The 12778-nt window shown below is 49.6% G+C and overlaps 2 protein-coding genes across 2 annotated transcripts; one reads left to right on the plus strand and one right to left on the minus strand.

Moving 5' to 3' along the window:
• Positions 1–1750: 1750 nt before the first annotated feature.
• NCS54_01307100 (Hypothetical protein) lies at positions 1751–7141 on the minus strand (the record flags this gene model as incomplete). The annotated part of the gene is made up of 13 exons (XM_053158283.1): positions 1751–1796; positions 1850–1962; positions 3394–4002; positions 4052–4187; positions 4234–5141; positions 5266–5308; positions 5355–5685; positions 5738–5853; positions 5904–6001; positions 6050–6592; positions 6640–6742; positions 6794–6868; positions 6921–7141. 13 exons carry the CDS (start codon positions 7139–7141, stop codon positions 1751–1753), a joined length of 3342 nt encoding a protein of 1113 aa, XP_053014258.1.
• A 758-nt stretch (positions 7142–7899) lies between these two features.
• On the plus strand, positions 7900–12547 carry NCS54_01307200 (Hypothetical protein; the record flags this gene model as incomplete). Its single annotated transcript, XM_053158284.1, has 8 exons — positions 7900–8338; positions 8386–8467; positions 8515–8672; positions 8721–9096; positions 9145–9861; positions 10605–10919; positions 10993–11792; positions 11841–12547. The coding sequence occupies 8 exons, from the start codon at positions 7900–7902 to the stop codon at positions 12545–12547; spliced, it is 3594 nt and encodes a 1197-aa protein (XP_053014259.1).
• Positions 12548–12778: the final 231 nt, after the last annotated feature.

Genomic DNA, 12778 nt, shown 5'->3' on the forward strand with positions numbered 1-12778 from the left:
AAATCACCAAGGAGATTAAATCACAAGTCCCAAGGCCCGAATCCTCGGTGTGAAAAGAAGGAATGGGCTCGAGAAAAGCTTCTGAAGAGGGGAAAGGATTGAGGACAACACAAGGGTCAAATCCGTCAAACCAACGGTGTCTCCACTCGAGGGAGCAGAAGTTCCTCAAGATCGGAGCATGCTGCCAATAGCTGCGTGCGGGAAATACTCGATTTGATTGGCTTTTGGGGGTGATACGTAATCATCATGGATCTCGGGTTTGGTGTTGATTTGCTGCTGTGGCGCACCAAAGGCTTGACTACTCGGCATAAACGTCCCGAGCAGGGGACAATCAATGATTGTCGGTGGACGATTCAGCTCCAGCTGAGATGATCTTCAAGAGATTTTCCTCTTTCTCTTTATCGGCCTCGCCTGTCCTCACCACGGACTCCCCGACGCGACCTTTGTGGCAGGTGGTATCACGCGGGGTGGATTCTGGTGATAATTGGTGGCCGGGTAACACGGCACTAACAGCATCTGTAAGGATTGAGACTGTGGATGTGTTAATTACGAGGTCCACACTAACAAACATGTGAAGAAGCTGTTGATGTCAAAGCTTTTTACCTACCAAAATGCTCATAGCGTAAAGATATAAAGCCGAGGCTACTCGCATTCTCTCAAGTGACTTCTCAACACATGATGGCCGACGTTGAATGAGCACGAGGGCAATTACTCAATTCGTCTTGGGCTCTTGTTCGTTGCCTTGGCACGTCTTGGCGATTGGGTTCAGCTGATTGGACATGGACATGCCGATGCAACGTTACCGGCGCGGTCGATCTACCCTGCACCAACCGCGATAACTGGGATGTTCTCGTAAACTGGTTGGTATTATTCCATGCATTGGGGATTTTCGCTTGGATGATTTACGGTCAACCTAGATAAGGTTTCTAATCTTCATGCGATGATAGCCGATGCCTCTGAGCGAAAATACGGCCACAAACACGGTCCCTCGTGGGCAAGGATTTTCAACGGCCCGACAACCAAGCATGATTTCAAGTGTCAAACAATCAACAGAATTACGTATTCAGACACAGAGCTTAGTGCCCAGATGACACCAGAATTATCCACAGCGCTTCATTGTCGCGCCTTAACAGGCTGATCCCCCCACGGGGTTTATGCATCATCGCCAGCCCCAGGTTTCTGCCCCAGACAAAATACAGAGGAATGGAAAAATGGATCGATGCGCACCTTGGCCACAAGGATCTAAATCTCTTCTCTACTCCAGCCAAGAACGCGGTTAATAACCGCAGGCGTGTACAACTCGATGATCTTCATCTGCTGAATGCTCTGGAATCTACCAATTTCCTCGAGTCTATGGTCCTTGGGCCAGCTCGTCAATTGGGGTCTTGAGCCAAAACCTCACATTTTCTGCCTTCTCCGCGATATTGTCGTCAGATAGGAATTGGGCGTATGTGGCTTGCAGTTAGATGTGCCCATTGGGAGCCAAGTGCCGGTATGTCTAACGAAATAATTCGTCGTCACTGCTGATGCATCCTACCAGCTCGCGGGCGTGGATAGAGTCGAATTGCTTTCTACAAGACCACTCTGACTCGAAATCATCCATTTCAAAGGCACAGCGGATGGGTTAGAGTATTGAGGGCCAAGTGCCTCGGGCCGCAATGCGCCAAGTAGACACATTTGTGCCATTCCTTGTTTATAGGGACCATGTTTCCGCGACAGAGGTATCGATATCTGCTTCCTGTTTCCCTTTTCACCAGAATCCCGCCAACTTCGTCAAAAATCCAACTGGGTTGACCCTGGAACATAGCTGTCAGCCAGGCATTGGTTAAGGCTTGCGAGAGGAACTTACATCATAGCACCCTTGAACGTCTCCTTCAAGACATCACCTGGGGAACCGTGGCGAACAGCATTGACAATGTTCTCAAATTGCTTGACAAATGTATTCGTCACGTGGCTGATGACCTGGTGGCCAATGTCATCCTCAGGTTGTGCTACTGGTACAATCACGTGCCAAAAGTCTGGAATGGCCTCACGGCAACCCCGCTTTTTGCGAAAGTGACTGAACAATCACTCAATCTTCAACCTCCAGATATCAGGCAAAAATGGCACCTGAAGATCGCTCTTTTGGTACTGAAATAAGCAGAAATCGCATTTCTAACCATGAATTTACTCCCGAGCAAAGAGCAGCGATGATGGCCGAGCTACGGGCCGGCAAATCTCAGAGCCAAGTTGCGCGCAATTTTGGCACCTCGCAAGGCACGGTCTCGAAGACCAAGAGACGATGGGAAAACCACCAAGACCTACGATCAAGGCCCCGAAAAGGGCGTCCAAAGAAGCTCTCAGCTTTGCAGATTGTGAGGATCAATTCATATATTAACCGGCATCGCGATCTCACATGGCAAGACGTCTTAATTGAGCTAGACTTAGATGTCTCTATTCGCACCTTAAAGCGCCGTCTTCATAGCCATTGGCGCCGCAAATGGCGGTCAAGAAGACGGATCTTTCTATCAGAAGAAGACGCAAAAGAGAGGCTTGAACACTGCTAATTTTGGGTATATCATCTTGACGATTATATCAAGGTTTAAGGCGTCAAAGATAGAGTCTTTTTCCCTTCTTGATATCCCTCGCAGATCTGCTTCACCGACGAAGTCACGGTTTAAAATGCGCCTAATAACCTTAACGGCTGGGTCTTTTGACGGCCTGATGAGAAGTATAGGAAGGATTTAGTGAATATACAGTCTCATGGAAAGCCTCGTTAGTCGATTATGATGTGGGGAGGCATCGCCGGGGCCAAGAGGATATATATCATCGCTATGACGAGAGATCAACTGGCCAAGAGGAAGGGATATTCATCTTGGAGCTATAGAAAGGCGCTGACAGAAGGTCTCCTTCCTTTCCTCAACGAATTCGAGCTTTTCCAGCAAGACAACGCCCGTATTCATATAGCCAAGGGGTTAATGGACTGGCTGCTTTTGCATGGGATCCGGCCCATCTACTGGCCGGCACACTCGCCGGATTTAAACCCGATTGAACATATCTGGAAGGCATTGAAGGCTAAGCTGCGAAGGTTATACCCTCAATTTGTCAGATTACAAAGTAGCAAGGCCGACAGGAAGTTGCTGATTAAATGGATCCAAGAAGCGTGGGAGGCCTTGCCTAACCATCTGATTTTGAAGCTAACGACTTCGGCCCGCAACAGGCTGCGAGCCTGCATCCGGGCGCACGGATGGTATACTAAATATTAATCTACGGAATCAGGGCTTCAAAATGGTATAGCTTTTATCTCAATCTGATTTCTATTTATTGCGTAAATGCGGTGTGAAGATGAAGGTTGAAAATGAGGTGTGTAAGTGGTGGGTGGGGCCATTCCAGACTTTTGGCCTTTAATTTTACCTTGTACTTTGTCCGGAGTTCTGTCAGGCTCGCGTATGTGTCGTCCTCACGGACCATATCCATGTACTCGTAAGCCTCTACTTGCCCATTGGCCGGTACAAAGTCGAGGCGGAATGTCAGGTCAAATAAGTTGTAGGCGACTTGCTCACTGCCTCCGGGGGCGCTCGGCTCGCGTAGCTTGAGCTTTGTCAAGATGGGATCTTTGGTTGCAGCTGAGCTCAGAACAAGTGACATTCCTTGCGGATCATCTAGGGCCTCGAAACGAGGAAAGGGAGCCTTGAGGTATAGAGCACCCTCATTTTTACCAAGCTCCGCTGGATGGTCGAACCGACGACGTCCATAATAGTCGTCGACATAATCTCGCCAACCACTTGTCTGGTCTGAAAATCGCCAGCACAGTCGGATTGGATCGCCATACTTGAGTTGGTTTGCGTCTTTGCCACCGGTTTTAGCATTGACTTTGAGGACTCGCCAGTATACTGGATCCGGCTGGTTTGTGATGGCAGGCATAAAGACACCTTGGGAGTTGCGATACACGCTCAAGGTCAGAGAAGTGCCAGGAGTGGACGAAGCTTGGGACTTGATGGTAACGAGGGACTCGTGAGTGAGCTGTCGATGGGTCAGTATTGCTCATAGAACTCAATGTTGGAGCGCTCACGCTGTATCCTTCTGGGACTTCTATTGCCCAGACTGTCCTACCGTCAATGGTTGCAGGTGAGGGCTTTCCTTTGGAGTCTGCTTTTGGAGGCAGAGGCTTCAAGGCTCGAGGATTGATGAGAACTGGAGCTTGGGTACTAAGCGTCCGTTAGCAAATTCCAACAACAAGTCATCGAAACTTGCCTTGGTGGTTGGAAGATGGCATGAGTCGTCGTCTTTGTCGTCTGATAAATCTCGGCCGTTGCATCCACCTTCATCCTACCTCCCTCCCACCGGGGAGGTGATGGTACGATCATCGGTTTCTCGTCGTACTTTTTCACAAAAGTTCGCACGTAGATGGGAGGTTTCTCAGGCTGATGGGCCAAGTAAGTCTGAATGGCACCGGAATCGCTGCCTTTGGAGATGCCGACGTCCTCGTTCTTGCTCTCCTGCCCATCTTTTCCAACCTTTAAGCCTGCGAGAGCTCTTGAAAGGCCTTCTAGAGTGAACATGACTTTGAACCGAGCGTTGACGGTTCTGTTCTGAGGAATGATGACATAGTCTGTTAGCTTGGGAACAGCTTGAAGGAACCACTTGTTGACTTCTTCATAATGGGGAATGGCCGAGACCACATCCATGACGGCTGTGAGTTGAGATTGCTGAATAACTCTCCAGCTATTCACGACGGACCCAACGCTTGTCAACCAGGCTGGAGGATCTGCTGCCAGGATGGTGTTGCCGCCGGTAGCGTTGAACGATAGATGTTCTACCTGTTTCGTATCCTTGTTACCCTGCTCTTGATGGCTCTGATTCTCATGGGAGGCCTTCACCGACCCGCTCGCAATCTGACGGAAGCCCACAGCCAAGCCTACACTGGCCTTGAATTCGGATCGGGCCATCGACTCTTTTTCTTGTTCTTTTGCGTCGAGAGTCTTTGAGGTCTGAAGACAGCCTCCAAGGACAATTTCGCTGCAAAAGACCTGACCAAACATTTGATGAAGTTTGCGAAGATCATACAAGTTGCGTGTTTTGCGGATCTTTTCAACCGCGGCAGCAAACTCGTCTGTGACTTCTAGGTCTTCGGCGGGTAGATACACCGTCACGCGAGGTATCTAGATTGTGTTAGTCGATTGATGGCAACACTCTTGAAGGTGAAGCTGACCTTGTAGGTAGCAACCAAAGACGTCTCGGCTCCCTTGGTGCCTCTGCTTGGCCTAATCCATGCTGCGCCGCTACGCCACCTTGTGCTCCAGCGGTGATGCCGCGGAAGCCTCCAGACCTATGCAAGGTTAGATGCGAGAAACAGTTACGGGATATTTGCTCACGCTTCAAAATCGAAAGTCGTTTTATCGAAGTGATTCTCAGCCATTGACTGCGAAAACGCGTGTCGCACGGCAGCAACCTCGATGCTGGAGTCATCGTTGACCATAAAGTTGGGGATTCCATGGGCCTTTCTCGGCATGTATTCCTTCATTTCATCTGTAGTTGGAGCCGCTGAGTCTTCTTTCGCTTTGGACTTGGGGTCCTTGTCGTCTGAGCCACTCTCCGAATGCTCTTGGTCTTGCTTCTTGTCGGTGGCAGAGGGCGTTGGAGTTGACACTTTTTCGACCTTAACATTTACCTTTTCGAGGTTGAGACCCTTTCGAAGTCTAAACGCTATGATCGAGTTAGAAATCAACCTTTAAATAGAGATGTGAGAGATAGGTACCAGCATGAGGAGCCCGGCGAATCTTGTTGCCATCAAAGTCTATGATCCATCCACAAAAGGCATTCCCATTCTTCAAGATCATATCCCACTCTGTTTCACTTAGCTTGTGGATATTCCTGCCGGATACATTTAGTACATTTCCCTTTTCGGAATAATGAAAACTTACGGCAGAGCCCCAGCTGCCCCTGCATGGTCCTTCTCGTGGAGCATCTCAGTGGCCTGGAGGTCAGTCTTGTCACGATGTAGTTCCTGAGCTGATCTGTCCTGTTGAATGTATTAGCGCTAGATTGACTTGGCATTTAGATAGCATACCGTGAATGACATGTCAAGACTCCCTAGCTTGGAAATAACCGATTGGTCTATACCCGTGGCCCATTGGCCAGGGGCACCGCTATTGGGATCGCCATAGGGGCGCCCTGAGCCTGGAATGAACCCCGGGCTACCACTCGTCACGCCCTGGGTTGATTGAATGGCCAAGAGCCCTGTTTTCTTCAGAAACACTGGAACTGAAGGGATCTTCTCGGCTCCGCTGATGGTTGGATTCACCATGACGAGATACTGCAGAAGGGAAACATTGTCCTGGACTGGTGTCCCGTCAGGTAAACAGAAAATGTCTTGTCTGGAGTCGACGCTCATGGACTTGACAACTCCGCGCAAGGTATGTAGCGTAGTATCGGCGGCATTCTTCCCCTTGAAGGCCCCAGAGTCGAGAGATGTCTCGATGTTGCTCCTTTGAGAGTCTATTACTCGCAAGAATTTCAGCAGGAAAGGCTTCTTCAGGAGAGCGGCAAAGTAGGTGCTCGCTTGAGTCGCAGGAGGTCCGCTAGAGGTGACATATACGTTGAAGGTTGTATCCTTTTACCGTCAGTTTGTGACAGCTTATTTCACTTTTGGCAGCCTACCTGGAGGGTTGGCTGTCTCTTGAGCAGTGCAAAGTAAGCATTCAGGCTCAAGTCATCTTGAGTTGCTGCGCCCTCTTCATTACAAAAAGTGAATGGTGTCGCACTATAGTAATAGCTGTTGGCAGTTGTTCGAGGGCTGAGGCGAAAGACTCACGATGGAAAAGACTGCATGAGGCGATTTCTGACAAAACGTAACGTCACATAGCTTCTGAAAACGCCTAGATTTGGCCTAGTAAAGAGTCAGTTAACTACTTCGTCTCAAAGTAAACTTCGACACCTACGCATGCAACGGTAGGGTCGTGAGCAAAACCGCCTTGATGGGAGGCCCTTGAGGCTTTTCCTGAGCATCGTTCTCTCCAAGTTTGCCCTTATCTAAGGGCACTGTAGCCGGGGTTTCAGAAGTAGCAATGCTGATGATCTTCAAGGAGAAGGTGTTGTTGTGGGAGCCCGGGTTAACTTTGCCCTGGGCCGGAGCTGTGACAAAGGGCGTGTTCCCGGTCATTTTGACTCAACAATTGCTTAGAAAGGGCTGTAGAACGATTCGCAACAGCAATTATGTTGATAGCCCAAATACCAAGTGAGGCGAGGAAACAAGAGCTGCACGCAAGCAAGAATGCGCCTCCCCCTCTGGACTTACGAGCTTCCCACGGACAGCGGCTCTCATTAACTCGATAAGCGAATAATCTCACATGCTTATAGTCCGTAGACAGACAAGGAATCACAGACCTCGTCACGCGGTGGTAAACTGAGACAATCTCTTTCTCCTGCAGCAGTAAATAGATCTGGACTGTTGCCAGCGCTATCACAGTTCATTCATTGGTCCCGACTTTGCCAGACAGCAACTCCATTGCCGTAGAATCACCAATTGGAGGTTATTCCCGGCAGACTAGCAAGGATACGAAAGGTCTGGGTTGCGAATGCTACAGTACCCCACCACCAGCTGAAGCACTGAACCAATGGGATAAGCGGAGTCGATGAGTTCCGTGGTCTAGCCCGTCGATAGTTCGACTTGGCTCGGGGCTGAAAGGTCGTTTCTGGCAATGTGGATAGTCTCGTGTACGCGTCATGTCTTGAATCTATTGACAGAGACATCCTTGCCTGCATACGGCTGGCTGGGATGCCCCCATTGTAAGAGTCTAGATGCTAGACCCTGCAAGTGACACGAGATCAAGTCATCTTTCAAATGCTGCTTCTTCATCGTGGTTGTCTCTCAACATTGTCGTTATCGTCACCCACTCCAGCAGCATTGTCGTCACCACGATGGGAATTATCCTCGCCCCGTACGATGACTCTATGCGCCTTGGCCAGGGTTACAACTCGTTCCTCCATGCACCATGTGTATACGATGCGGTCAGGATTAACCAAGATCGTATTGGCCAAAAGCCCGCCAGCAGCGATGGATCTGTCTCGCAGAATGTCAACTACTCATCGAGGTTTGTTGACAAGATGTCGGACGTTGTCAAGAGTCTCAATGTGAGCGCTGGTTCTTCCTTCAAGAATGGAGGCATCATCGGTTCGCGCAATTCTGTCACTGTGGACGAGACCAAGTTTGCAGCAAGCGACCTCAACGCCATTGTCTCGGTCAAGGTGGTCAACCAGAAGACAGAGTTACTCGAAACGGCAGAGTTCAAGGCTGAGGAGGGCCTCAACTTGAACAGCGAGTCGTTTCTCAAGATCTACGGGAACTGCTTCATCTCTGGTATGCAAAGCCCTTGAATTCTCTCGATGCAAGACTGATGGGCCAAGGCTTTGTCGAGGGCGGGGAACTCACTGGTGTCGTGTCGGCCAAGGTGCTGGATGTAGAAAACAAGACTGCTGTCGAAGAAGCGTGAGTAGATTATCTGGAAATTCACACAGGCCGCTAACACGTACCAGCATCAAAGGTCAAGTCAACAGCTGCTGCACTTCGTCAGGTCACAAGATGGACTTTACACTGAGTGATACTGATTCCTTCTCTGAACACGAGTCGGCGATGAGACAGACCGAGACAACCATTATGGTCAGTTGGTCTGGAGGAGGCCAGATCAAGCCAGGTGCGTGCATACTTTCTCTCTGACATTTTATCTCTAATGTCATGATAGAAGAGGAAGAATGGACTCTCGAGTCTCTGTACGCGGCGGCGGCAGCGTTTCCATCAAGGGTGGCGCAGTGCCCCCAGCGAACATGGGCCATCCTAACTCCCTACAACCACACAAAGAACTTTGTCGTGTGGGCCAATGACCAAGGCATCCGGTTACCTCAGTTTGAGACGGCACAGGTCTATGCCGATGATTTGCTAGACATGTACATGGAGTACAAGAGCTGCGTCAAGCAAATCCAAACTATTCTGGAGAATCCCGATGCCTACCTTGTTAGAGCAGTTGAAAATGCCGTTGGTACTGGCATAGGAGAACTTATCAAGGCGCGAACCTCCTTGAAAGCCCAGATGAAGGCAATCAGCCAGACCATAGACAAACTGTGAGCTGTGATCACGTTGAATATCAGCTTTTGCTAACATGTTTTCAGTGCTCTTCGTCCTGAAGACATTGACGAGATCGAGAAGCAGCATCCCATCGAGGCACCAGAACTTTGGGCCGCTCGGCTCCCAATTCGAAAAGACCAAGCCAATGAGACTCCGGGCCAGGCTGCAGGAGCTCTCTCGCTGTTCTCTTTTGAGTCATCTGACGCAGAACCAGCCTTTGTTAGCCCCGACGTAGAAGCTTACATGTCTACCGAGGAGAAAGCCGAAGTCTGGTCGCCCTACAACCGAAAGACCTTCAGCCACATGTTCTTTGACAAACCCATAGGGAAGCATACCAACGGTTTCTTCTGTGATGCTCTGGAAATAGACGAAGGGAAGCTGTCCTCGCCGTGGCCTGACAAGTTCTGCTTCTACTCCATGTTGGCCACAGACGTCAAAAGTAATGTCACTGCGAAGTCGCTCGCTCATTTCTCGACGGATTACGGCGCAAGATCCTTTGGTCATGGCCGCTCGATGCAATACTCGTATGAATTCCAAGAGACGGCAATTTTTGAGATGCGGAACCCCGACGAATACGTGACACGTCTCGTCATGTACCCTCCAATAGCCTCCGAGTTGGCCTCAAGTATCACCTACATGGTATTTGAAACTAATAAGGGAAACACTTTTGAATGGGGCATCAAGAGAGAAGGGTGGCACCTCGACTTGTCAGCTCCCCCGAACTGCGGCTTGGTGGGCTTTTACGGCGCATCTGATAGCAGGTCAGTCTATCGACTGGGACCTATATGGCGAAAGAGCCGTGCCTTTCGCTGAAGGAGATTGGGACGGGACTAGATGAGATCTTGTTGATTTGTTCCTTGGGATATGTAGTTACATGGAATTCTTTCAGGCGATTAATGACTCGGCATCGTCCACTATCCCCTTAACTCAGCTGGAGGCGAAGATGAGTGACGACGATGCTCGAAACAAACCCAGTCATTTTTCTTCGAGTTGAGACTTAGGAGTTCATGGCTAAATTCGTAGTAGAGCATGCGGCATGTCTTATCGTGGCCCTCAACGTGAATACTTGCAGCGGAACTTATTCCGATACACCGTCATATGGTCAGAATCTGGACCTGCGTCTGGGTCGTTCAGCTCAGGTCGAACATTGCGACTATTGATAACTGCATGAAACTAGAGTGGTCCCGACCGGTCCCAGAAGTGACAGGGATTGATTGGTATGGGGCTGTCCCTAGGGTTTAATAGCATTGATAGATTACGAGGAAATGAAGATGTCGAAAGAGGGGCTATCAATATTCACGATGTATGAAATCACTACGACACTCAGGGCTGTCGTTTACATCGCAGGAGCTTCTTCCAATACCTCTAAATCTACCAGTTAAGATGAACGGAACAGGAGGCTCAAATAACCCTTTTGGTGGCATATTCTCGTCACTTCCCGTTAACCTTATTGCACCGTTTGTATTTCCACCGTCGTTGGTAGACATAATTAACTTGCCTTCAGATTTCACCCAGTCCAAAGAGGACTCAATCAGCCTTTCAGCATCCCTGGACCTACTAGAACTCAGGCTCAACAGAAGCCTGACCCCATTGGCGCCATCGAAGTAGATACTTACCAGATCGCTGTTCCAAATGGAGACTGCTCAGTCCACCTGCTGGTTGAGAGGACGGGCAGGCTTCATGGGAAAATCCTCAAGAGCATCATCATGGACGGCGGCAACGACGGCTCTGCGTCTGCTGAACAAGCAGCTGAGATTATCGAGACATCACTCAAGGCCATCAGAAACAGATACGACCAAGCAGAACCGCAGAAGATTAAGTTTGACGCTTGGATTGTCACACGCTGGGACAATGATCACTGGGCAGGCAGTCTACTGATGTTTCAAAAAAAGTATTGACCGCTACGGTCGGTCGAATCGCATGAAATACGACGGCAGCGAACCACTTACACATCTGTACTGTCCAAACTGGGCTGGCCTTCCGAAGTATGCCGCCGTACCGAAGGATCCAAAAGGAGATCTTATCAAGAAGAGACCGAACGATCTCTTCATCGAAGACGACAACAGGCCAGGATTTAAAGAGGAGGTTGGAACTGGTCAAGTCTATTTCAGAAACCATTTTAGAGACGGCTATCCCCTCTGCATCGCGAAATGGGGTCACCGAAAACTTCTGGGGATAGATTTCTTCACAGGAGACTCTCCTTGGCACTATCTCGAGGGGCAGCAGAGGGAGCTGACGGCAGACCATGCTCGGCAGGACATCTTGTCCACGGTAGACAAGATGAAGGAAGTGGTGCAAATGGCCAATATTCGAGACACGAAGCACCCACGATTCGTGTGTATAGGTGTTGGTGGCTTTGTCTGTGGGGCAAGACTGGACGAAAAGGCTCTCCGAGCTGCTCTCGCAGTAGAGAAAATGACGCCAGCTGATACCTGGGCGAACATGTCGTCCATCATGTCTGTGCTCTACTTTCCGGAACAGAATCACCTTTCGCTGTACTGGGGAGGAGACTCTATTACTCCTATTGAGCAGCCCCTCGCTAAATCTAACTTCTTCAACGGGTACAAGTGCTCTGTTGCCAAGTGGTCTCACCATGGAGGCAGGCACAGCAGCCCCGAAGAACTCTGGGCAAAATTAAAGCCAAAGAGCTGTGTTGTGTCGCCTAACAGAACTGGAAGGTATCTTCATCCTCGTGAGTAAAGCTCCAGGCTCAGTGAGATGATCATTGCTGACAAGTCAGATTTTGAAACGATCCAGCGGTTTCGAAAATACGCCCTCACGCAAACGACAAACCCGATGATATATTCTACATTCTACCCTGGTTGGATCCTTCATCCCACAGAGTTTGGCCTGAAGAAGATGGGCGGATTCAAGGGCTTGAAGCAGCTGCGACTGGACTGGCACGCCGTGTCTCCCCTTCAACCAGATTCCCTCGCCTGTCCAACATATGTTTTGAGATCGGCAACTCAAACTTACGACTATCAACCTGATGGATACACGCCGCCCCCAAAACCAGGGAGGCCTTCGACTAAACGATCGACTTGGCAGATTCAGTTTATTCACATCTTGTCTTCTGCTGACGCAAACCAGGACGGAACAGTCCGTCCGTTTGCATTTGCTTACAAGTCGGCAAAGACAACGTCTACATCTGTTGCTCCCATGAAGAATACTACCTCAATATTCAACCCACTGAACATGACCACTGCCCAGATAGTGGATGTCGACAATGACCCAGTTACTGACCTTTACGATGCGCTCATCAACTATCAACTTGAAGACAAACAATGGGCGCATGACTCGGAAGAAGGTACCATGGCTGTCGAGGAGGGCACTGGGCCGTCTGACATTGACGAAGAATTTATTGTTGCGGACGTTACGGGCAGCAATCAAAGCTATATACCGTTCGCATGGACTGAAGAACAGCTTGGCCAGCAGCATGAGTTTTAGCAGTTCCAAGAACAGCAGCAGGGGCAACAGATGCGAGCTTATCCTCACCCTCAAGGAGGGTATTGGCAGTCACAGTATCAGTCGCAGCCAACCTCCAACCAGAACTTTAACCAGATCTTCAACCAGCAGCCGAATTACAATCAACAACCGAACTACAACCAAAACTTTAACCGGGGCTTTTACCAAAGCTTCGGCCACAATTTCAACCAAAACTTCAGTCAGAACTACAGC

Source organism: Fusarium falciforme, chromosome 11 (genome assembly GCF_026873545.1).
Source record: "Fusarium falciforme chromosome 11, complete sequence".
Taxonomy (NCBI): Eukaryota; Fungi; Ascomycota; class Sordariomycetes; order Hypocreales; family Nectriaceae; genus Fusarium; species Fusarium falciforme.